This window comes from Watersipora subatra, chromosome 1, assembly GCF_963576615.1.
Source record: "Watersipora subatra chromosome 1, tzWatSuba1.1, whole genome shotgun sequence".
Taxonomy (NCBI): domain Eukaryota; kingdom Metazoa; phylum Bryozoa; class Gymnolaemata; order Cheilostomatida; family Watersiporidae; genus Watersipora; species Watersipora subatra.
Window position 1 is genome coordinate 47,650,961 of NC_088708.1, and position 22,891 is coordinate 47,673,851.

General features: G+C 35.7%; 1 protein-coding gene across 1 annotated transcript; it reads right to left on the reverse strand.

Annotated features, from left to right (window-relative positions):
• Window positions 1-824: 824 nt before the first annotated feature.
• On the reverse strand, window positions 825-21,996 carry LOC137388326 (ras-related protein Rab-35-like). The gene is made up of 7 exons (XM_068074815.1): window positions 21,930-21,996; window positions 17,374-17,424; window positions 15,586-15,709; window positions 11,518-11,642; window positions 10,240-10,364; window positions 1,784-1,852; window positions 825-1,019 (listed from the first exon to the last, which is right to left on the reverse strand). The coding sequence occupies exons 1-7, from the start codon at window positions 21,994-21,996 to the stop codon at window positions 825-827; spliced, it is 756 nt and encodes a 251-aa protein (XP_067930916.1).
• Between the last annotated feature and the right edge of the window lie 895 nt (window positions 21,997-22,891).

The following is a 22,891-nucleotide window of genomic DNA, read 5'->3' on the forward strand; positions in this document are numbered from 1 at the left end:
TTCCTCTCCATATCTCACTCTTGGCCATCAGCTTGTGCAAGGGGTGGGCCATTGTGGCAGACTCTGAAATGTACTGCTGGGAATATCCAACAGTTCCCAGGAACCCTTGGAGATCCTTGATTTTCTAGGGTGTCAGCCACTTATGAACTGCCTTATTTTTTGCTGGATTGGTGGACCCTCTATCTTGGCTGACAATGTTTCTTAAGTAACACAACTAGGGTTGAAGCAACTCGCACTTTAAAGAATTCAGCTTTAGCCTGGCTTTTTGGAGTGTTTGGAAGACCTCTTTGTGATGCTGAATATGTGTCTCAAAACCTGAAGCAATGGTAATGATGTCGTTGAGGTACAACAGCAATATTCTCCTGTAGAGGTGAAGTATAATGCACTCCATGAGTCTTGGGAAGATGGCCGAGGTCAGCCCAAAAGGCAACACCTAGCACTTCTACAGGCCAGACCAAAGAGAAAGCTGATTTCGCTCAGGCATCAGTGTATAGGGGTATCTTCCAATACCCATTGACTAAATCAAGAATACTGAAATATTGAATGCTAGATAGGGCATATTGGCTATTGATGATCTAAGGGGGTGGCACGCGTCCTGTTCGTTAACAGCATTTAGATGCTAATAGTCAATACAGAATCGCCACTTCCAGTCTTTTTTAGTTATCAGTACCACGGATGAGCTCCAGTTCCCCAGTCGACCCGATGAGTCTTTTCTTGAGCAGGTCTTGCACCTGCCTCTCTGCCTCCATTTCCGGCCTCAACCTGTATGGAGGTTGCTGAATGAACTGTGCCCCTTCCTTGAGCAGAATGAAATGCTCAATTTTTTAAGTCCTTCCTACATCCCCGTTACCCGTACTAAACACGCCGGTGTAATAGATGACTAGTGTAGCGAACCTCGCTGCCTGACCTGGCTCTGGGCCGTTAGATTGGGCTACTTGAAATGGGTTCTCTAAGTGAGCCAACACTCCATTGGTGGGTGTCTGGTTAGCTGCCCACAGCAAGAAGATCTTCTCATTGATCTAGGAAGTGTTCACTCTTGTGTAAGTGCCAATGGTGGCACCTGACTTGAGGGTCATGGGCTGTCCTGCTGAGTTGAGACTCCTGGCTATGACATGACTTTTAAGTTCAGCTTGGCTTTTGCATCAGAGCAAAATTTTTCCATAGGGTTGCTCGGGGTTCGAGAGAGACGTGCTGGTCTGTTGAGTGGGTCTCTTGGAATGGCGTATGTGTCAACCCTGCCGCTTATAAGGCAGGCTTCCGACTGTTCCGTCTGGTGAGAGCTGTTTCGGTATTCATTGGAGTCTTGGTCGGGGAAGATTTAGTGGTCTTTCCCCTGCATGTCAAATTATGCCCTTATCGCTCACATGTGAAAGTGTAGGCTATGTTTGTTTCTGGAGCAAGGTCAAGGCTAGCTTTGACTGGTAGTAGTTTTGAGCCTTCACAGGTGTATTCTGTGCATGACACTCCTCTCATCTAGCCTTTGCAGGGTGAAACCAGCCATCAATCTCTTTTGGGTTCCAAACGGCTTTGCCTGATTTTTGGGGAGCAGGTGCAGTAGCCGGTGCTACTGCTGTGGCATTTCATTGTTTTTTGGAGTTATCTTCTTGTTGCTTGGGCAGTCCTTCCAGACACATTCCCATCTACCACACCTTCAGCAAAGGATGGCCCGAGGTTGCTTCTCTTCCTTCTGGGAGGCTTGCTCCTGGAGCCATTCCACATTTTTGGTAAGTTCCTGGACCAACTGTGCTAATTAGCCAATGACCTCGGTCTCTGCAGACTTTACCTGGCTGGGAAACTCTTCTTCCATGGACCAGATGAAGGGACCGGCATTCTGGAACTCTCTCCTCTGTATCTAGAAGTAGTTGTTACCAGCCTGCATGGCCTCTGCCAGCATAAGCGTGAGCCTTGCCAGAAAATGTCATTGCAGAGAGAGGTTGCTGAGTAAGTTGCTAAACATCTCCACAGCCAGGTTGTCCTGATGTGGATTAGACAGGTTTTTGAAGGCAATACGAACCGGCCTGTTTACCATCGATTCATGCTCCTAAATATTTGTTTGCCCATTCCAATGCAGGGCACTGAGTCGACTCTTGGCCTGTTGTGTGGATAGCCCAAGCCAGACCGTGAAGGAATCAAAGACATCGTTAGGCGTTAGGCATTAGTTCTCAGCCCTCAGCTTGATTGCACAATGTTTCTTTTAGATGTAGCAGGGTCGCACTTTCTGTCAAGCGATTGTAGTCAGCCACCTCTTAAAAACAAGTGATAAAGTACTGTATATCCCCAGCCTTAGTGTACTGAGAGGTTTTGAACTGTTGGGCCAACTCTTGAGACCAGGCCATAAAAAACACTTGCTCCAAGGCTTTAGCCAATTGGTCTGCACCTGTGTTAGGGCGCCTAGCTCTTCTGTTTGCTATTTTAGCCATTTAAAGGGAATGCGGAGTAGACTTCTGCCACTTTTAAGGCAGGTCTCTACTGTGCCTCTCTGTTTGTTGAATTGCCACTTTTAAGGCTTGTAAAGAATTTGTTTTGTCACTTTTACTAGCTCCAGGTAAACTCAATGAATGACTCAGTGCGCTTTGAGTTTCTTACCTATACTTGCTGAGCGTATGATTACAGTATAGAAACATGTAACAGTTCATAAGCAAGCACAAATTGCTTCTACCCTCTCCCTCTTTGTTGCCTGTGCCTTTCATATGCGTCTTTGCTAGGAGGTCCCGCCTCCTTATGTATGACCCCGGCCAAGCCTGAGATGCCCTGAGTCGTGCCGAGCTGGCCCGAGCCAGGGTGTCTTGAGCACGCCAAGTTGGTCTAAACTGAGTCAAGGTACTGTCCTTCACACATGTACTGGCAATAAGCCAATTGACACAATCAACAGGAACACGCTAAATGATATTTAATAAAATTGGCTGCCGGCTAAAATTCTTATCTATTGTGTGAGTATTACACAATGATCTGAATGCATTGGTACTGTTGGCATAGGAGCCAGTGAGCCTCATACATTCCCACTAGTGACAAACAAAGATGTCTAATTGCTTCAACACTGTTTCTAACATTTCCTCTAGATGTTCTAGATGTTTTTCACAACAGACTAACAGCTGGAATCAAGGTGCAGTATAAAATGGGTAGGTGCCTGTTCATTCCGAAAAATCTCAAAGCAAAGTCTCTAGTATATATATATAGTACTTTATTGGCAATAATTTCATTTCACAAATAGAAATGTTTTTCAAATTAGGCCATACAACAATAGTAAAACAAAAAAAGGGAAAAAAGCAACAATTAGCCATTAAAATTGAATAAATAGTCTGACAAATAGTGTTTAAAATGCCTTTCTCTGCTAAGAGAACGGATATTTGGTGGAAGATTGTTAAAGCAGCTGGCAATGACATTTTCAAAATGATTGTTAGTGATTGTATGCAATTTGTTCATATCACGTAAGTTGAAATGAGTTAAGAACTTGTAATTGTCATGTAAAAAACGAGGACACAAACCATGAAAAATCTTGAAACATTGAATTGAAGTAAAATAAATATTTAGCATAGGCAGAGTAAGAAGATGCAGAGATTTAGAAAGATCATTTGTTGGAATAATATATGCTGGCATATGATGTAAATTTGCAATGAGTCGAAATGCTCTTTATATACACATCCTGTATGGAAATTATTGTATGCAAAAGATAATGCAATTATTGCTCATTCAAAAGAGACTTTGCAAAATACAATGGAAACTTTTGAGTACGTTTGCCACATCTTTAGGTTTGAGCTCAACACCAAAAAAACTTGGGTTCTTTACCACCTAAACCCAGGCAGACAGAGATAAGATGTATGTACTAGATTTGTTTTTCTGTTTAACTAGAATGACCGAAAACCTTGAGGGTCCATCGGCTAGCCAAATTTATAAAATAATTTGCCTGACACTATCTTCTATTTTTTCTCAGTTTTCAATCTGCAGGTTGCTGGTGCATTGACGAAGTGTTGTAGGCTATGTGCGATTATTTTCTACTATGCAGTTTTTTCTATATGTATATCTTTTCTTTAGCTGAAGAGATCTTGCTATTCAGTTGAAAGCAAGTGAATATCTCTCAATTGGTCGTCTTGAGAGCAAATGTAGGTTATGTTTGTTCAGAAGGTGCGTAAATAAGCAAACAATAACCCCAGCGATGTGCTGCAAAGAGTGCCCATCAAAGGCTCAAATGCAGCAAGCCTGATTGAAGATTTAGGGTGTGGCAATATGGCAGTGAAAATGAAACTTCCAAAGTGAAAAAAATCTCAGCTGAAGCAACCAAAGTTTGAAACTAGTGATCACTTGATTCGGAACTGAACTAAAATAATTAACATGGTTTCAGTTATTTCTTGTGTTAAAGATGTGATTGCATCATTGAAGTCATTCAAATGAAATTAAGGCAAATATAAGGCTAAAACATCAGCTACAATTTGATGCCATTTTTGTTTTTGTAGACCAGCCCTGTCCAGAATTTCAACTCTTTAAATTTTAACATTTTAAATTTAACTAGCGACATTCAAATCGCAAGTTTACAAACAAGCGCGTGTAACCACAAAGCTAAGCTGTTCCTATCATTCCCAGTTTTTTTACCATATACTGTATATCCTTTTGTGATTGCACGCGTTAAATGTGCACTCGTTATTATTAATTAATATTACCTTTTTCATTCGTTTTATTTTTTTAAATTTTTAATAGCTTTATTTTTCCATTATCTATTTTTTAATTTTGTTTGTTCAATTTCAATTTCAAATGTGACATTACACTCATATTTCTGGTTTTGGTAAATCTGTCAAAGCTAAATACTTTTAAACTAGACATTATCTGTATTATCTGGCGAAGGAATTGCCTCTACATTCTCTTTACATTCAGTCAGACATAGTATCAGAGAAAGATAATCCGGTACCTCATTTTTGCGTTTGTACCAGTATCAAGAGGTACTAGCACCCTCCATCAAAACTTTAAATATAGTAAACAGTAACCTTTTTTATACACAAACTTCCACGTATTCATTGTTTATTTTTTTCTTTTAATTTATTTGAGTTGCACAAAAACATTTCTCTCATAATAAAAAGTTTAAAAGTTAAAATGGTAAATGTTGCATATGTTAAATAAAAATAAGTTTTTTGCGGAAAGACTTTTTATTGCCAGGAATAATAATAATATTTTATTATAAATAGTAAATATATAAATATTATTATTTGTAGACCATTTTTATTATTTATTTATGACTTTTTTATTTCTTGGGCAACCCCGAGAATTTGTCTAATTTAAACCATAAAAAGGATTTTAACCTCTTTATTTTTATGTTTGGTTGGTTATTTTATTAAATTTTTTATTAAGTGTTTAATTTGTGATAGTAGCTGTTATATAGCTGCTACAAAACAAATATATTTCACCATCTATAAATAGTTGTTAGTCTAAAGCACTGTTGTCATCCTCAGGCAAAAGCCAATCTTGTACACAACTTGTTATATTGCAAATACATCAAATTGAATTGGGAAAAATAAAATCCATTGCAGTTTCGTCGGTTCCGATGTAACCAACATTTTGGCTGTTGAAACTACGCATCGGCAACGCGTTGCCGACACTTCACCAACGCATCGGCTACACAAACGACACATTCTGTCGGTGTGTAGCCAGGTCTTAAAGCCTTCTACAAATTTATGTACTTTGAAAACATTCTTTCTATAAAGAGAGCCCACAGGCACATTATATGCTACTTAACTAGGTATTGATAGGAGGTAACCTTAGTGGATCGTGGCTACCAATTCCTTAATGGTATTTATCATATGCGCGGACTCAGCTCTATGACTCAAGGGGTTAACCGTTATATTACTCTCAAGTTATCTTTCCAAGTTAGTCTCAGAATAAATGCTTTCAAATATTGTTTTTAACTTTGACAGTACATATATATAGTTTTATAACAGGTCCTTTCCGTGATACAATAAACATGAAACATAAACACAAAAATGTGTTCATTTTCATTCATATCTATGATAATTGTTCCTGATTGTCACTGTCAGTACTGACTACAAACGTTGCACCAATATGTGGTTGTTGAAGCTGTGTTTGTAGATGCTAAACACAATCAGGTGAAAATGTGACAGCCCATTCACAAGTTTCCTTTTTGCTGATTACTCCAAAATCTCTGTCAGAAAGGCATAGGTGAATTAAACATAGTGGGAAGTTGTTGCACAGAGTATGACAGAGAGTTGTGCGCAGTATAGAGAAAAAACAATTCTCAATTTCTTAAAGTAGCTTTTAGTTTATGTATTGATAAAAGTGATTGTCACAGCTGTAGATGATGCATATAAATTAGCATAATTGTATCAGATTAACATAGATCTTGCAACGAATCCTCTATAAAGGTTTCCATTCCATAACAGATGTGAACTAATGTACCTACCAATCTTTAATCTTTTAGGCCTATATTTAACACTTAGATAAGGATCGGTTTATATGCTACAAAATTTTATAAAATACATTATTAATAGGCTTAACAGCTTCATAATCAAAATTTAAAATTTTTTTTAAAGTGTAACCAAAAAGATTTATGAAAAAGCATCGCAAATTTGCCAAATTGAAGTTAAGCATAATAGTTGCACATTTATTGTTGGGTCAAAAAGAGACTGTGATATTGTAAAGGATGCCTGAAAGACGCCTTTATGGCACCACAGGGATAAGCATTTACAGAAGAGAAAGGGCGCTTTGAACCTTTCTTGTGTGACTTCATATATAGGTATGCTGGCGAAGTAAGCTCCGCCTTCTTTTACCGCGTGTATGGCTGGTTCCTTTGTCTTGTCTTTGTGCTTGGTCGAGTTGGGGCGAGTAGGAGCGAGCTGTCACAGAGAGCTGGTTTGGAAACAAGGCCAGCTGGCTCTCACCACAACAAGAACATGATACTGAAATTCTAACTAAGCACGTACCATTAGCTCTCTCTAAAATCGACTCAAATGAAAGTACAGAAAGACTGTTCAAACAAGCTTCAGAGGTTGTCAGTCAAACCTACTCTTCTTATGTATTCTCACTTAAAGCTCTGTTGTTGTTCACTTGCAGCACTTTTTCTTTTCTCTTTTCAACCTTTTTGTTCCTTGTTCAGCGGTGTCTTGAGTCATACCAGAAGCCTGCTCATTTAGTTTTATCACATCTGAAAGCATCTTTTGTGGTTTGAGGAGCATTTCCATGTTATGCTTAATTGCTAATCGAGTGATTTCTCTAAACACCTGAAACACAGTAAAAGTTTCATGCCACAAGAGTGTTATTGAGGTGCAAGAGGAGTTTAAAAACACATAAGGATTATTATTCGTATACAGAAGCGAGCTGGGAAGGGGGAGAGAGAGGGGTAGAGAATGGAGAAAGAGAAAGAGAGAAAAAGAGAGAGAGGAGAAGAGAGAAAGAAAGAAGAATGAAAAGGGAGAGAGAGGGAGAGAGAGATAGAGAGAACGAAAGATGGAGAGAGAGGGAGAGAGAGAAAAAGATAGTGGGTAAGAGAGACCAAGAGAGAAGGAGAGAGCGGAAGAGAGAAAGAGAGGGAGGGAGAGACGAATAAAAACGATAGAGAGAAAGAGAGAAGGAGAGAGAAGTGTCAGGGTTGGAAAGTTTGAAAGAAGCAGAAAACTTCTTTCAAACCAAAGATTGGCATGTTAGAGTTGGCATCGCAGAGATTGTAATGCTAAAACAAAAGCATGATAAACTCTCAGGTTAGGAATACATCAGCATTGGAAGCTCTGACAGGTCAGCATGTCAGACTGCGGAGATAAGATTGCATCAGTGATGGAAGTGCTGACAGGTCAGCATGAAAAAACTGCCAGGCTAGGACTGCATCCATGTTGGAAGCCTTGCTACAACAGCGTGTTACTTGTCAAAACAATATATAAGTAAATTGTTTGACAGGTAACGCCAGCATAGGAAACATGAAAAAACTGAGAGAAATAGCATGCTCCCATGTATCAAGCATATTAGCCATCTAACCATTACAGCTGATGAGAGACATTAACAAGATTGGTGGATGTATGACCATATATGATGTTACCATTACATATAAAGGAGAACAATACATCACAAGAAGTACCCAAGGTTATTCTACAGAGCAAACAACTTTGCAGAGGGACAAGCACAAGCAAGGACATATATACATCGAACTGTCGACCAGTCATAAATTAATCGAATATTTACAACACTTTTATAGATATAGCTTATAACATCATTCATTATAGATAGTATGACTTTGTGAAATCATAATATAACTATGCATGAATTTTAATGTTTTGAAAAACAGAATTGATGTAATGAATATAGAATAGCATGAAATATGAATGTCTCTTTTGCCTTATGTAAGATAGATGATTATAACTGTCTCAGGACAAATATTATAGAAAAATCCATTTTTTATTAATCAGCTGTTGACGGTTTTCAGGTTATGGCCAATCTTGTACAAGTTATTGACTTATAGACTTATTGACTTAAGCATTGTCATAGAATCCCATAAGATGTCAACTGTCAAGACATCAGATATCAAATGTCAGAAAAGAACGCTGGCTGACATTGAAGACACTAGAAACAGACATTACGAAAATGTTGTAAGAATCTAGTGATATTTGACAATAATCCAATAATAAGTATATAAGGAGGAGCTGGCAGCAAGTCAAGGCAAAGCTCAACTGGCAGCGAGCCAGAGAAAGCAGCTAGAAGCTGGCAGCAAGCCAAGCAGCAAAACAGGGCGCATACAGAGAAGCTAATATAAGCCAAAGGAGCCTGCAGCAAACAGCCTGCAGAGGATCAACCTATTGAGGAGGAAACATACAGCAGATACAGTTTACCCAAAAAGGCAGAAAGCCAGGAACTTATAAAGCCCTGAGAAAAGAGAGTTCATTCAGCCCCAGCCAACAGAAGGCACCAGCACTACACACCTCGCAGACACATGTCACTACACGCCTTGTAGATACACGTAATTATTGAACCTAGAAAGGCTATAACTAATAGGGCTAAGTTTACAAACATATTGTTTTTTTATTTTGACTAGTGAGTATTAACAGGATAATTGTTATTTTTGATCTTCTGAAGGAAAAAAAGTTTACAGACACTTGAAAACAGACCACTGGCGTATTATTGTTGATTATAGGATAATTGCTTTCAGACAGTTGTAGGCCTCTCAATCTCAATACTACTTGTGAACATTGATACTTGGGCTCATCATTGCAACAGCGCACGTTACTTGTCAAAATAATTTCAAGGAGAACTATAGTAGTGCCTATCTCCATTAATTGAGTTATTACAATTTCGTTTCATAATGGCAGTCTGATTTTTGTGGGCAGAAGTGCCACTTTGTCTGCGGTCAAAATTTGTCTTGGGAGAAATTGAACTCGAGGTCCAGAGGCTAACCATTACACATAGAACCATAGAACCATTGGAATATTACACTCAAAGGAAACACACACAAAAACAATACATTTTATATTATTAATTAAATATCAAATAATTATTATAACAAAAACAAAACAATTCATATATTCATATATAAATATTTAATTTCAGTTTTTTCCCTTGACAGAAGGAAGAAGAGAAAAAGAGGAGATAGGGAGAAAGAGAGTGGAGAGAGGAGAGGAGAGAGGAGAGAGAGGAGAGAAAGGAGAGAAAGGGATAGTATAGAAAGAAAGGGAGAGAGAAAGAGAAAGGCATATAAAGAGAGAGAAAGAGAAGAGGGAGAGAGGGAGAGAGGGAGAGGGAGAGAGGGAGAGAGGGAGAGGGCGAGAAGGCGAGAGGGCGAGAGGGCGAGAGGGCGAGAGGGCGAGAGGGCGAGAGGGGAAGAGGGGAGAGGGGGAGAGGAGAGGAAGAGAAAAAGAGATAAAGGAAGATAGCAAAATATGGATAGCAAAAGTGGGATTAAAATAGAATAAGACAGAGAAAGCAAGCAAAAGAGAACAACAAAGGAGATGAAAAACAAATTTGGCCAAAAGTAGAAGTGATAGATGATTACAAGCAACAAACAGGACTCCTGTCAAAAATCACAATAACTGTGATTTTCATGTCTTATATATTGATCAAAAAAGCTGAAGACTGCACTGTTTTGCAGCACTTTTGAAATTTTTAGTACATTTTATTTCTAAAACGTTAGTTTTTGAGATGGTATATGTACTCAGTGTACATTTGTAAGTGGCTATCATGTTCTAGTTTTGGTGCAACAGCATTTGCATTGAATTTATCTCTTTTACGTTTGGGTGTTTCTTAACAACTCTTTGTTACCTGTTCAACATTTGTGTTTGCCTTGGCACTAGTTTCAAATAAGGGAATGACCACTTGTTTAGAAAACTTGCGAGCATCCCGAGTTGAAACTTCTTTCATCTTCGGTTCATCACTTTTGTTTCCCACTAAAATGAGAAAGGAAGAGTTTCTAGTTGCACATCATCATACCGTGCTGTAAACCATATGGAGTTATTTGAACAGACAGGAACAAAGTCGGCTTTGTTGGAATAATATTGGATAAAGTGAGATCAGCGCTGAACAGTCTCAGCAAACTTTCTAAACTTAAGTTCTTAAAATATCTTGTTTTTAGTTAAATAAGGCTAAAACCAGAAAACAGTCTCAAGCTAAAGAGAATCGATGCTTCACAGGCAATTAAAATAATCAAATATGACTACGATTTGCAGTTTTAAAGGTTAACCGGCAGCTCATTAATAACAGTAACAAAAAACATTTGAATATAATTTTTGTGTAATTTCGATCAAATAGAAAGTTTTATTTAAATTTTCAAGTCATAAAATGAAAATAAAGACCCGTAACTTTTGCCAAAGGTCAACCAGAATGCGCTGCTATATAATTACGTTAAAATTGCTCCTTTTTAAACTAGATTTTCTAAAGGTTGTTCATTCAAAATCTTTATTTATGAAAACAATGCATGCGATAATAGATTCTAAACTAATGACTTCTAAAAATAAGTAATTTGAAAAGACAACTTTTTAAATTTCATTTTTGTTTGAAAGAGGAATTTGTTTTGCTAATGCCTTCCCTAAGGTGTATACACAAACCAATTGGTGTAATTCTAAAACGATTGCTCAAAAGTGGATGCGGGACATATAATACAACCCAAACTTTTCTCGAATATTTGAATCTGCTTAGACTATGCGTTATAATGATCTGGCATGTTGGGAAACCGAAACTTGTAAAGTGTCAATTCGATAGAAAAAATGTATTAGACTGGAATCCAGCAAAAAGAACTTTTGCTTCATATTCATTGCATTGGTTAATCGTCAACATTGACAGCATATACCATACATCTTTTGTGTTGAAAACTGAACTCCTCATGTGGCAGTTTAGAGCATGCGTCACAAGTGTGTGCCTTCAAAACTGTTTTTTTTCCTAACATAAAAATCATTGCCTAAAAACAAAATATTAAGATTGTAATGACACAAGTACATGTATTTTAAAATACTGTCAGGTAACCTTTTATATATCATGTAGATGCTCACTATTCACTACACTACAACCAATTTTAGTTTTCATTAATAAAGCAAAGCTTCCTACCCAATATCTTTGGAACATCATCACGATGGTTAGCTATTTCCTGTAACCACTTCGGGATGTTTTCAAAAGTACTGATCTTCTGTGCGTCATACACTAAAATTACTCCATGTGTTCCCCGATATAGCCTGCAAGTACAAATTAGCCATGGACCAATAGAATCAACTCTTGAGTTATTCTGACACCATTATTCAGACCTACAGCCTTTTTTATTACTATTTCATTACTAGAACATCATGTGATTTTGGTAGAAACAGCATGAACACACTGCTGTTATCATCTAAAGTTTAACTTTTCACAGTTTATGATACTCTCATTCCTTTGAGGTTTCCATAGTCTAATCTGCTGAATTCATGCACTCACAGGTGATTCAAGAATGCTTTAGTTTTTTTATTTTTCCGATGTGTGCTTTTGTGATAGAACTTCTTGCTTCTTCTTAGAAGCTGTCCAAACCAAGCCTTTAAAGAGATTTTGCATCATAAACTGTATTATTCCAAAAATTTGATGTTTAGAGATCACTTCCGGGGATGGCCTTTTTTATCTGCTTGCCTTCTTTCCGTACTCCTCTGTTTGTTAAATTTAAATACTTGTTTATATTATGCATTCTCATTTGCTGCCATTTCAGCACATAAACTAGATGACTTAAAAGGCAGCCATTCAGCAACCAAAACTACACTTTTACCATCAGAAGTCTTAGTTGGAGGAAGCAGCCAACGTTTCCGAAATGTCAAAGTTTACAATTGACCAGATTTATTCATTCTTTATTTCAGTTGGCTACGTGTAACTGAAGCGCACATTTGAATTGACGAGTTTTAACAAATGTATTTTTACTTTATTGCTCTACCATTTTATTTTTGTTTTAATGTTTCATGTATGAGTGATTTACTAAGTTAGTTGGTGAAACAGCATAAACCGATTTTAGATTAGCAAAACAGAAACTAGCAGAAATGATGTGTTACCGAACATTTTGGCTACTGTTGAGTATGTTGACATGTCAGGTGAATAAAATGAGTTATTTAATGAGGCAGTTTTTATTTGAGTCATCAGAATCTCCAAAACAATAAATAATAATAAATAAAAAATAATAAAGTTAATTATTAGTGAAGCTGAGTATTTACCCTTTACAATAATAAGAGCCACATTCTGAGTCTGAAGCAACATTAAAAGTGTTAGGAGGAAAATTTCCTCACACAAAAATTGAACTCAGACATTCCATTTCACAGACAGGGGGCGCTACCAACTGTATCACTCGACCACCTACCAAATTTGAAAAGAATTGTACACATTATAATTATTATACCTGATGATCTCTCACAGCTAACCAGTCAACTACATGTACCATCAAAAAATTGAGACGAAAAAGTCAGCGGTGTGTTATATAAAAATTAGATACATCAACAAATAGCTGACTATATTTCACCTGACTTGCTTATACTTGCAGCAGGCTAGTTCAATATAATCACTGCATGACCATATACATATATTCATGATTATGACAAACTCGCTTTTTTAAAGATTGACTGATGGCAATTATCGTTTATTCTCCTAAATGTAGATAGAGTTACCAATTATTGGCATTCACTGTGTCTCAAAAGTCCCAGAAGACCAAGCACTACCAACAGAAGAGAGAACGACTTAGTGCTTGATCCTTATGTGAGTCAACTTGGTTCCTTGAGAACAAGATGACCTGCTAGTATACTATATGCAGAAGTCAAGGTATTTATACTTGAGCTTAATTGTTTGCTTCATGAATGACTAAAAGCTTTTGAAGCTTTTATTTTTCATCTAATTCCAATTTTAAATAATTTTCACTAACTGATTTTAATGACAGCTTGATATAAACTTGGTCAGCCAGTTTTGAAAAAATTAAAAAAAAAGTAAAAAAATTAATAAAGTAAAATACATAAACATTCTGTGATGAAAAGATAAATGTATAAATATTCTGTGATGAAGATATTAAATACATAAAAACTCCCTGATAAAAAATTTAAACTCATAAATATTCGCTGAATAAGAGATTAAATGCATGAATATTTTTTGATTATATATTTCGGTACATCAAAGTCTTGGCTTTCAAATGAGCCTATATTCAGTACACAAAGAATAATAGAACTTTTGAAAAACAGAGTGTCAAAAGTATGTCCTGCGATAAAAAAACACTTGGTTCAGGTTCTCAAAATGTGATGTCATAATTATCGTTAATTATTTTAGCCTTAGGTCGTCGAGCTCTTTTGTTGCCATTGAGGCTGCGCTTTTCTATGACAATCGGTGCTCTTAAACTCAAAGAGTGCTAATAAAAAACTAGCATTTTAGATAATCAACAATACCCGGGTATCGTGCTAACGCCCGACCAATACAAACACATATTCTGGGTTAATAAATTTTGGGTGTTTGTTAGAGTTTACTTTTTTCATCCTTTCGTTCATTTTAAACATTTATAGCAATTATTATCACATCGTTTTATATGATGGCATTGTTTGTCCCATACAGAAATGATTAATAACTTGATTAATAACTAGTTAATAATAAAATATCAAAAAAAAAAATATAAAAATTGAAATATTTATACCGTATTATATTCGAATAAATTACAGTATATGGAAAATAGAAAACAGGTGTTTTGGACAGTTAAATTAATCACTTTGTGTATGTTACTAGCTTATTGACAGATTAAGTCATTTACAGTAGACTTCTCTATTTTAAACAATCCCGGAGTGCAGTGAGTCAACCCCAACTATTGATTTAATTCAATTGACTTCTACAACAAAATTAAACAAAAACAAATGACTACTAAAAACATACTTGGTTGTTAACCACCCATGGTGGTAAAGGTAGTGAAATCACATCGATTAAATTGTGACCTGCAGTGGCGTGGCCCTAGGACTATATGTAAATTGCACTCTTGCGAGATCACGCAATGCTTGAAATCAATTAGCCTCAGTTGTGCCCCTCAACATCACAATAAAAAGAGAGGGCTAGCGCATAATATCATCGGGAAAATATAATATGGTGCTTGCAATCTGAGTTATTTATCATAAAAATAATCTGTACATGGAGAGCTAATGACACTGATTCCTTTGTCATCTTCATTGGTTCTCTGGAGTTGTCCTACTTTTGCCTGCCACTAGCGTCATTATCGTAGTGGATAAATATAAGCGGTAAGCAATAAAAATAAGTGGTAAGAGCACACAACACCAAATATGAAAATTGTGGCGTAATAATTTCTGAGCCTATACCATGGAACATTTCTGCGGTAGAGCTCTGGGGAAATCTTATAAACACCAACCAATGTCTGTCTCACCATGTCAAACAATGGCTCATTTGAAAGTCAAGATATTGAAGAACCTGAATAAGCTAAAACAGTACTTATATAATTGATGGGTTTTAAGAGCTTCAATACACAAGCTAACGAAAGGATCAAATATTTTTTGAGAAAAATTAAGTGTTAACAATAATTAATGGAGAGATTAAATATATCTTTTTACCTTTATTATGCAACTGTTTGTTCCAAAAATGTCAACCTTGTTTTACCTACAGGTCAACCATAAGCATTAGTTCACAGGAAAGAAAAGTATTTGTATCTGTCTAAAATCTAACACACAATAATGTTCTTTAACCTAGCATTCTGTATTATCAAAGTACTATAATTTAATTATACTTCTACAAATAAACAGGAAAATACTGAAAGAATAACACTTTGTTAAGAGTAGCATACCAACTTCAGTTGGAGAATACAATATGAATAAGATATCAAAAAATAAGTAGTTTACATATAGAAAAGCACCTGCTGAAAATGCTTATGATGATGTGAGTTTTAAAAAAATTCTGCATTGATATTTATCAAGTTTACACTTGGCTAATGTTATATCACTTCAATAATACACAGTTCATATTTTATAGTAAAGTAAAACCCAGTTTTGTGTTAGCGTTACTTAAAGCCAGTTTTCAACTTTAGGCTAGTACCCTTTCAGCAATTATGTATATTTTATACAACTTTGTTGAAATGGAAGTGCATGCCACAACTTCACATACAATAAATACTACATTTATGCATAATTCTTGAATACCCACGTAGATGTGACTGCTCTGAATCGCTCTTGTCCAGCTGTATCCCAGATTAATAGTTTGCACTTTTTCCCATCCACTTCTATTGTTGTTTCTATGAAGTCGATACCTATCGTGGTGGTATGTGATTCTAAAATATTGTGTGTGCATAAGCAATCAATTTTTCTACTTTATTTTTACCATAAATACAAAAAACATCTCACAAACAAGTAGCAATGGCAACAATGCAGGATCTTGCTTCAGACCAACAATACAAAAGATAATGTAGGCTTACAGACACTATTATTTTCGAAATGAAAAAAATAGGCTCACTATACTACTAACATAGATTTATCATATTTAACTTGTTGAGATCTACATGTATGTCTATTTAGGACATTCAGTGTTGTTTAGTTTGGTTGCTTTGCATTTTTTGGCTTTCATCGGATACTAAATAATGACCATTCAGTGGGTTGAAGCCTGCTACTTGTTTTGATCAAGCTTTTTGTTTTTGACAGTTTTTTACGTTGAGTCATATAAGAGTTATAGGACATTTAAGCTACACATTTAACTGCATCTAATATGAAAGCTAATGAAAGAGTAGCTAGGGGTGATTTTCTAAAAGTCAAAGTCATTGTCCGAAGAGTAGCTTCTGTAGTTCATTGACATTACCAGCCAGTCTTTTTAGACATATCATTTCCATTTTCATGTTCTCCTATCTGATGCAGCCATAATTATCATTGCTTGCAACTTAAGTGTTCTTATCATTTATTTGCCGCGTATACATGTATATCTATGGATGCTTTACAGTAGAATGAATCTGTTTTATCTACAATGCACAACATTATTTGCATATTTGTTTATGTACAACAGTTCTACTTAGAGTGGGGTAAATTGTTTATATAACTTTACCAGTAGTAATCACGGTTTATATCACTCATGTTATTGTTGAAACTGATAGATTTTTGAATAATGCTTTGGCTTGTAGGTACATATAATAATCCATGTAAGCTATGTAGCTAGGACTAACTTTTTCAAAAGCAGCTTTAGAAACACAAGCTACTTTCTGTATCTCACATCCTCTCAATAATCATTTTACACTTTAGGAAAGCCTACAAAAATATCAGCTCTAATCATGGCACCAACCTATTTGTGTTATATAGGAAGATTTTTTTTTATTCACTTGCATGTATATAATAGAGATATATAGACAACCAAGAGCAAATAACTACAAGAGTTGTGGATTCTAAAATTGCAGGCGTAAGAACTAAGAGTTTGTGATTTTATTCAAGTCGATATCTGCATTAAATTATCCCTTGTTTGGGTTATAAAATCTGTAGGCAGTTGTGACACGAAGGATCATCAAAGTGACTAAGTGGACATGCCATCTGCCTTGAAGTGCCACCAGCCTTGAGTTGCCACCAGCCTTGAGGTGCCACCTGCCTTGAACTGCCACCTGCCTTGAAGTGCCACCAGCCTTGAAGTGCCATCTGTCTTAAGGCATTCATTAGAATAAACTCTGTCTATGAAGAAATTCTTTTCAGGGATTTTACGGTTACCTGTTTTATACATATTTCATCTTTTATTTGGTTATTTAAAAAGAACAAAATGTTTTTTTGTATTGTCATCCATTTTTCGGTACAATAAAGTAAACCGACATTAAAAGCAATGTTGAAGGTCAACAGCTGTAAAGCAACTTAGACAAACTTCAAGTTTGTTAAGAATGTCATAGATGATGTAAAGTAGACGACATAAAATATCAATCATCAATCAGCTGCAGGTAAGTAGATGATTAAAAAATAGGACAACACTTACCACTGAACGTATGATCTGTATATTGATAGACTAAACTTGTCTTCCCAACTCCTACAAAATCAAAAAGTTTTAGTAAACACCTAATTATAAGACAAATTGGTATTGCCTGTAATTCTAGCCAGGCTTGGTTATAGTGGTAGGAAGTTGAATTGACAGACAGGTAAAAGGGATGCTTAGATATACTTAGATTTTAGCAGTATTTGAAATCAGCTTGGCATGATGTGTTTGGTTTATATCTGGTTGGTATAAAAAATTTGTCCAAGTTCTTTAAAGCGATACACACAGTTTTTAAAAGTGATCACTTTAATCAATTATATCTTATTTATTCTTTTTGTAGACAGTGAATATACATGTATTTGTAAAATACCATAAACCTACTTATTGAACGCCATGGCGCTCTATTTTTCAACCCTTCCTCTCTAGTGGTGGTCAATTGGAGGTGGTGTTCAAATAGAGGCTGGCATTGTATTTTTCAAATGGCTCGTCAGAATTTTGAAAAGATAAATTTAGCCTTTTTTCGGACGAAGCGATTGTTGCTTATATTTTGCGTTCTTTTTTCCGGTAGAGCAATGTTAAATCTTTTGGATGCAATAAATCTGCTAACTTACCTCTACCTTGTCAAAGATCTCTAAATAAAATATGCATTGGGAAGCCGAAGAAATTTCTTACCAATTGTTATCTATTGCTTGCAATCAATTTGCAATGATATTATAGCGTGTGCCTTGCTTTGCAATTTGTTAAAGTTTTCAAATTTTTTATTTTATTCTAAATTTGAAAGCATATTTTTATTTTATATTAATATTTAACAATGTAGAATAAACGTCTGTTGCACTCATTGATATGTTTGCTACAGTTTGCAGCTAAAAAGAACTTTTTATATGCAATAGGTGATGAGTTATGAGCGTCGATCAATTGTAAGCCGTGTTAAAATAACCGCAAGGATGCTATTAAATACATGTATCATGCTATAAATCTGCAAATTTATAAGTTATATAATGATATCCATCAAATGCTACAAATATATATATTCATGAACAAGTGACATAAATTAACCATACTTATATTACATGCAGAAACCAAAATTAACTTTTTTAAACAAACGTATTTGCATCATTTGCTCAGATAACTGCGCTTTGATTGTTGCTTTTCATGGAATGAGCTTTTTCTGGTTGTCCAATACCTTCCACAATGTCTTCCGACCTCAACTCTCCAGAACAGAACTAGTCAATATTATTGTCCAAACAATCTGTTGGCAGAGCAATTCTTTGACGCGTTGCATTTAACACAAATTCAATGCGTAAAAGCAAATTGCACCAAATTTGCAAAAATGCAAATTGCTTGCTAAATGCAACCTTCATCATAAAACTAGAAATTCCCCTGTCATACAGCCCACGACCAAAAAAATAATGGAAAAAAGAAAGGGTACTGCTGGTTGTTGAAAAAGTAGTTACAAAAGGTCAGAATTCTACAAAATTAGAATTCTTTAGTTAGATGTTGTAAGCTTTGCCTACAACATCTACTAAAGAGTTCTTTGAATCAGATGAGTTGTTGTTATTATCTTGAGTAGCGTGTTGTTGAACATTAGCATTTGATGTTGATGGTTGCTGTGAGCACCTTCTATTTCTCCTCCTCTGTAATAATTGGGAGACATGTGGACGGCCAATGCGACGACGTGGTGTTCTGGGAGGTTGTATATGTTCATGGTAGTTGTCAAGTTGTTTTGAAATGAAATTCAAAAGGTCAATTATGCAAAACAAAATGTTGTATAAAAATCAGACCTAATCTACTACTATCTCAAACTTATGTTTTACAACAATAAAATGAATATTAATTCAAGCTGTAGACCTAACCTACTGTACGTAATTTAACTAACAACAGCAATAAAGAAATATGTTTATTATATCTCTGAAATGCAATATTAAAAGTAAAATGGCAAGCTGCCGTGTAATATACAGTTTGAAAGTTGGTTGTGTTGTGAATGTAGAATGGTTTTGACAGCGATATGTAACAGAAAGCAAGCATTAGCATTCACGCGCCTAGAAGTTTTATGCAAACTGGAGTGAAATAAAGAAATATTCTTGTCATAAAGGGGCATTGTAGTTTTGTCCTAGCTTGTAGATAAGATGTAGAGAAGTCTGGCTGATGTTCTAGATAATTTAAAAAACCTTCGGTAATTGGACAAAAACGTAGGCCGATAAACTGTACCACATTTTCGTACCCGTAAATCGGTCTACGCCTCAAACAGTCTACGTTAATTACACAAACCTTCGGCAATTAAACAATGCCATAGACTGGTGAAATGTCCACGTTTTTCTCGTAAAATGCTGGCGACTTAATATTTCTACTCGGCTTTATCGGTGTTTTATATGTCGGTCTTAATTTTAATTACAATAAGCTTGTAAATTTTTTATTTCGATTTAAGGCCAAATTAATCTGTCTATTTAGGTATAATCCGATCAGATGGGTTAGTTTCAGAGTTTTGCCGTAACCTTTCAAAGACATGGTAACATATTTAAAAAGGTTTATATGTGTTTTGTATCGTTATTATATTTAGACGACTCTACGCAAAAATGGTTAAATTTGTTGATGAGATTTTAGTACAAGGGTTTGCGACAGCCGTTAATGAATAATTTTCGGGAGTTGTGTGCACATGTGCATTTATCATAAATCTCCCAACCAATCGCTTCGCTCGTGTTTGGTCGTGGGACTAGTCGTCCATCTACCATCGTAAATGTAAACAATTTTATATACATGTACGTTCTGCTTCAACGTATCAAGACTGTGTTAAACAAAGAACTACTATTAGCCTGAGGCAGTTATTAATTATATCTATAGTGTTGCTTTTAAAATTTTAACAAAAAAAGATAGAAAGCTTTGGAATTGGAAAGCGAGATAATTAATTGTTATTGATGTGAATGATTCGTAATTAACACGATTTGGTGAACACTTTTCTACTGATCAATATATATTATGGGCTCATAAAGATCAAATAATATCAAAGTGGTAGTCAAATAGGGGCGGCGTTCAATTAGACAGTGGCGCTCTATTTTTCAAACCTTCTCTCAAAGTGGCGGGCAGTTGGAGGTGGTGTTTAAATGGAGGTAGCATTTAATTAGAGGTTTTACGGTAAGTAGCAACTATATGTGAAACCTGAGCATAGAGTCGTAGGATATATCTTAACCAAAACCAGGTTAATTTTAAGTTGCGCTCGATAATGTACTTTTGTTAAGTTTTAGAAGGTTGTGGGCTCCTCTCGTGCTTTTTCACAATTACATTCTGACTGAAGTAATTTGCATTAACCAGAGTTGTCACGGTCTGCCTCTCACATGAAGAGGTGGCTATTAAAAGTGCACTCTTTGGTTTTAGAATATTCAAGGTGTTGATATACAGAGCTGGATTCTCTAGATATTTGGCAAGCATTTTCTATACATCTCTCTTTACTAGCAGTGCTTTTGTATCAAAACTAATTCACTAGTTAAACAAACCTCACAAGATAAACGCAGTAGAGCTGTAACAGACATTTGGTAGAGTTGACTAGCGTATGCTAATTCATATACTATTTGGTTGGCAGGCATTGACACTATTACACGCAGGTAGTTCAGAAAAATAATAATCGCTGTCCAAAATCAAAATGCTAGTCAAGATAATTGTTAGCAGCTAGCAGTTGTATTCATAAACAATAACATTAATGGATAATAAAGAGTTGTCTTGTTTTGTCTGTAATAATTGTAAGAAACTGTTCATTTAAGCAAAAGGCTAGTCAAGATAGTTGATAGCAGCTAGTGGTTGTATTCATAAACAATAATATTAATGGGTAACAAAGAGTTGTCTCATTCTGAATGTAATAATTGTAAGAAGCTGCTCATTTAAGCATAAGAAAGCTCCACACAAAGTGACCCTTGCTTGAATACCCTAGCGAAAGTATGCCAGACACCCTAAGATCATTAGCTACTTCAAGGAATTGTCCTTATTTCCATCATGAGTGTGAGTGCTCAACATCATGTGAGAACTGGTGGGTTCTGTCTGGTTATGCTTATATTTAAAATGCGTTTGCTGCAAATACCAGTGTTTAGCCAAATACATGTGCTCTTGCTATATTTGTATAAACTTGTAGGTGTAATTGAGAAAGATTTTATTGTTGGTGTCAAATATTTAGCAACTTTATTCAGCTCATTTCTTGAAACTGCGCAAACTTTAGCAAGCCTCATGCTTGCATTGTTTCAAAGTTATGAAGTTTTCTCTCGTTTTATAATCTCACTAGCGCGTTTTCAGTACTCCTACTGGCCATCATAATTGCTGTCTTCGTAGGTTGGGAAGCTGTCAATCAGCCTTTGTAAATACAGATAGCCTAAGCAATATGGTTAAGCCTACACTCTCACACATTTGCTGCTAGAGCAATAATCAAAATGTATGCGATGTCTAGTAACATTATAAGCAGTGTTTCCTGGTTTGCCATTTGCTAATATTAAAACATAGAAACAGCAAAACTAGTCTAGATTCTTCTTAATCATAAAAATGAAGCATTCATTCACTTATTAGTATAGAGAAAAACTAACCAAGATCTCCTAGAACCACCAGTTTTAGGATATAATCATATTCCTCAACATCTTCCCTAGCTGCCATTGCTTCCTTCAGCCCTGCTAAGGTTTTTACTAGCAGCCTATACTGTGCAATAGCAAGACGACAATGTCGACAATGAACTCATAGAACAATTAGCATTATGGAGCCTTTGAATGTGAGTGAATAAAAGATGTTTTTATAAGGTGAATGAATCTACCTAAGTGTTTATCACATGAAGGTTGACATTATGGAATGTCAAAAGAACTACTGTTTGATTATGTAGTGATTAGACAATTTTAATTATCATGCATAGACCTATTAACTATACTTAATACTTATAGTTAATAGTTCTATGTTATCATGCATTAAGTTTTGAGAGTTTTTGTTATAAAGAGCTCACAGCCTGAATAGAAACAGCTGATTGCCGATGCCTACCTGTAATGTCCCTGAGTACAGTGCTTTCCCAAACCACTGTATCCATAAATACTCACATTCTACTTTAGACTTCCACCACTCTCGGATTCCACACACTCAACCAAAACTAATCTTTGAAAAAATTGTTAACATCATTAAGATAATACGTCAAAATAAAAAATAAACTATTTGTTTACAAATACTTTTACTTTTTAACCCTGACGGTTCTTGTTAATGCGTGTCAGTATCTCTCGACAATTTGTCAAATGATAGGAGGCTTTGTAGGCTTTTTATATATCTAAATATGCTCATAATCTAATGATATTTGGTGAAACAAGTCTAACAACATACAGCAAACATCGCAAATATAAAAAAAATTGTTTCACATTTCTTCGGGCTAAAACCATGAAGTTTGTACGCTTTAAAGGTCGACTTGCAACAAAATTCACATTACAGTTATTTGATATCAAAAGATTCACCATGTCTTACTCTGTTGTGTTGCAGGTGCAAAATATGTGGAAACATGATTACAAGCTCTTAAAAG

Coding starts and splice junctions, on each gene's coding strand:
- LOC137388326 (XM_068074815.1), bottom strand. CDS start 21,996: ATGGCAGCTAGGGAAGATGTTGAGGAATATGATTATATCCTAAAACTG. Junction 10,365..11,517: donor TGATGTTCCAAAGATATTGG/GTAGGAAGCTTT, acceptor TTCTCATTTTAG/TGGGAAACAAAAGTGATGAA. Junction 1,020..1,783: donor AAGAAGAGTTTCCCAGCCAG/GTAAAGTCTGCA, acceptor AACACTTCCTAG/ATCAATGAGAAGATCTTCTT.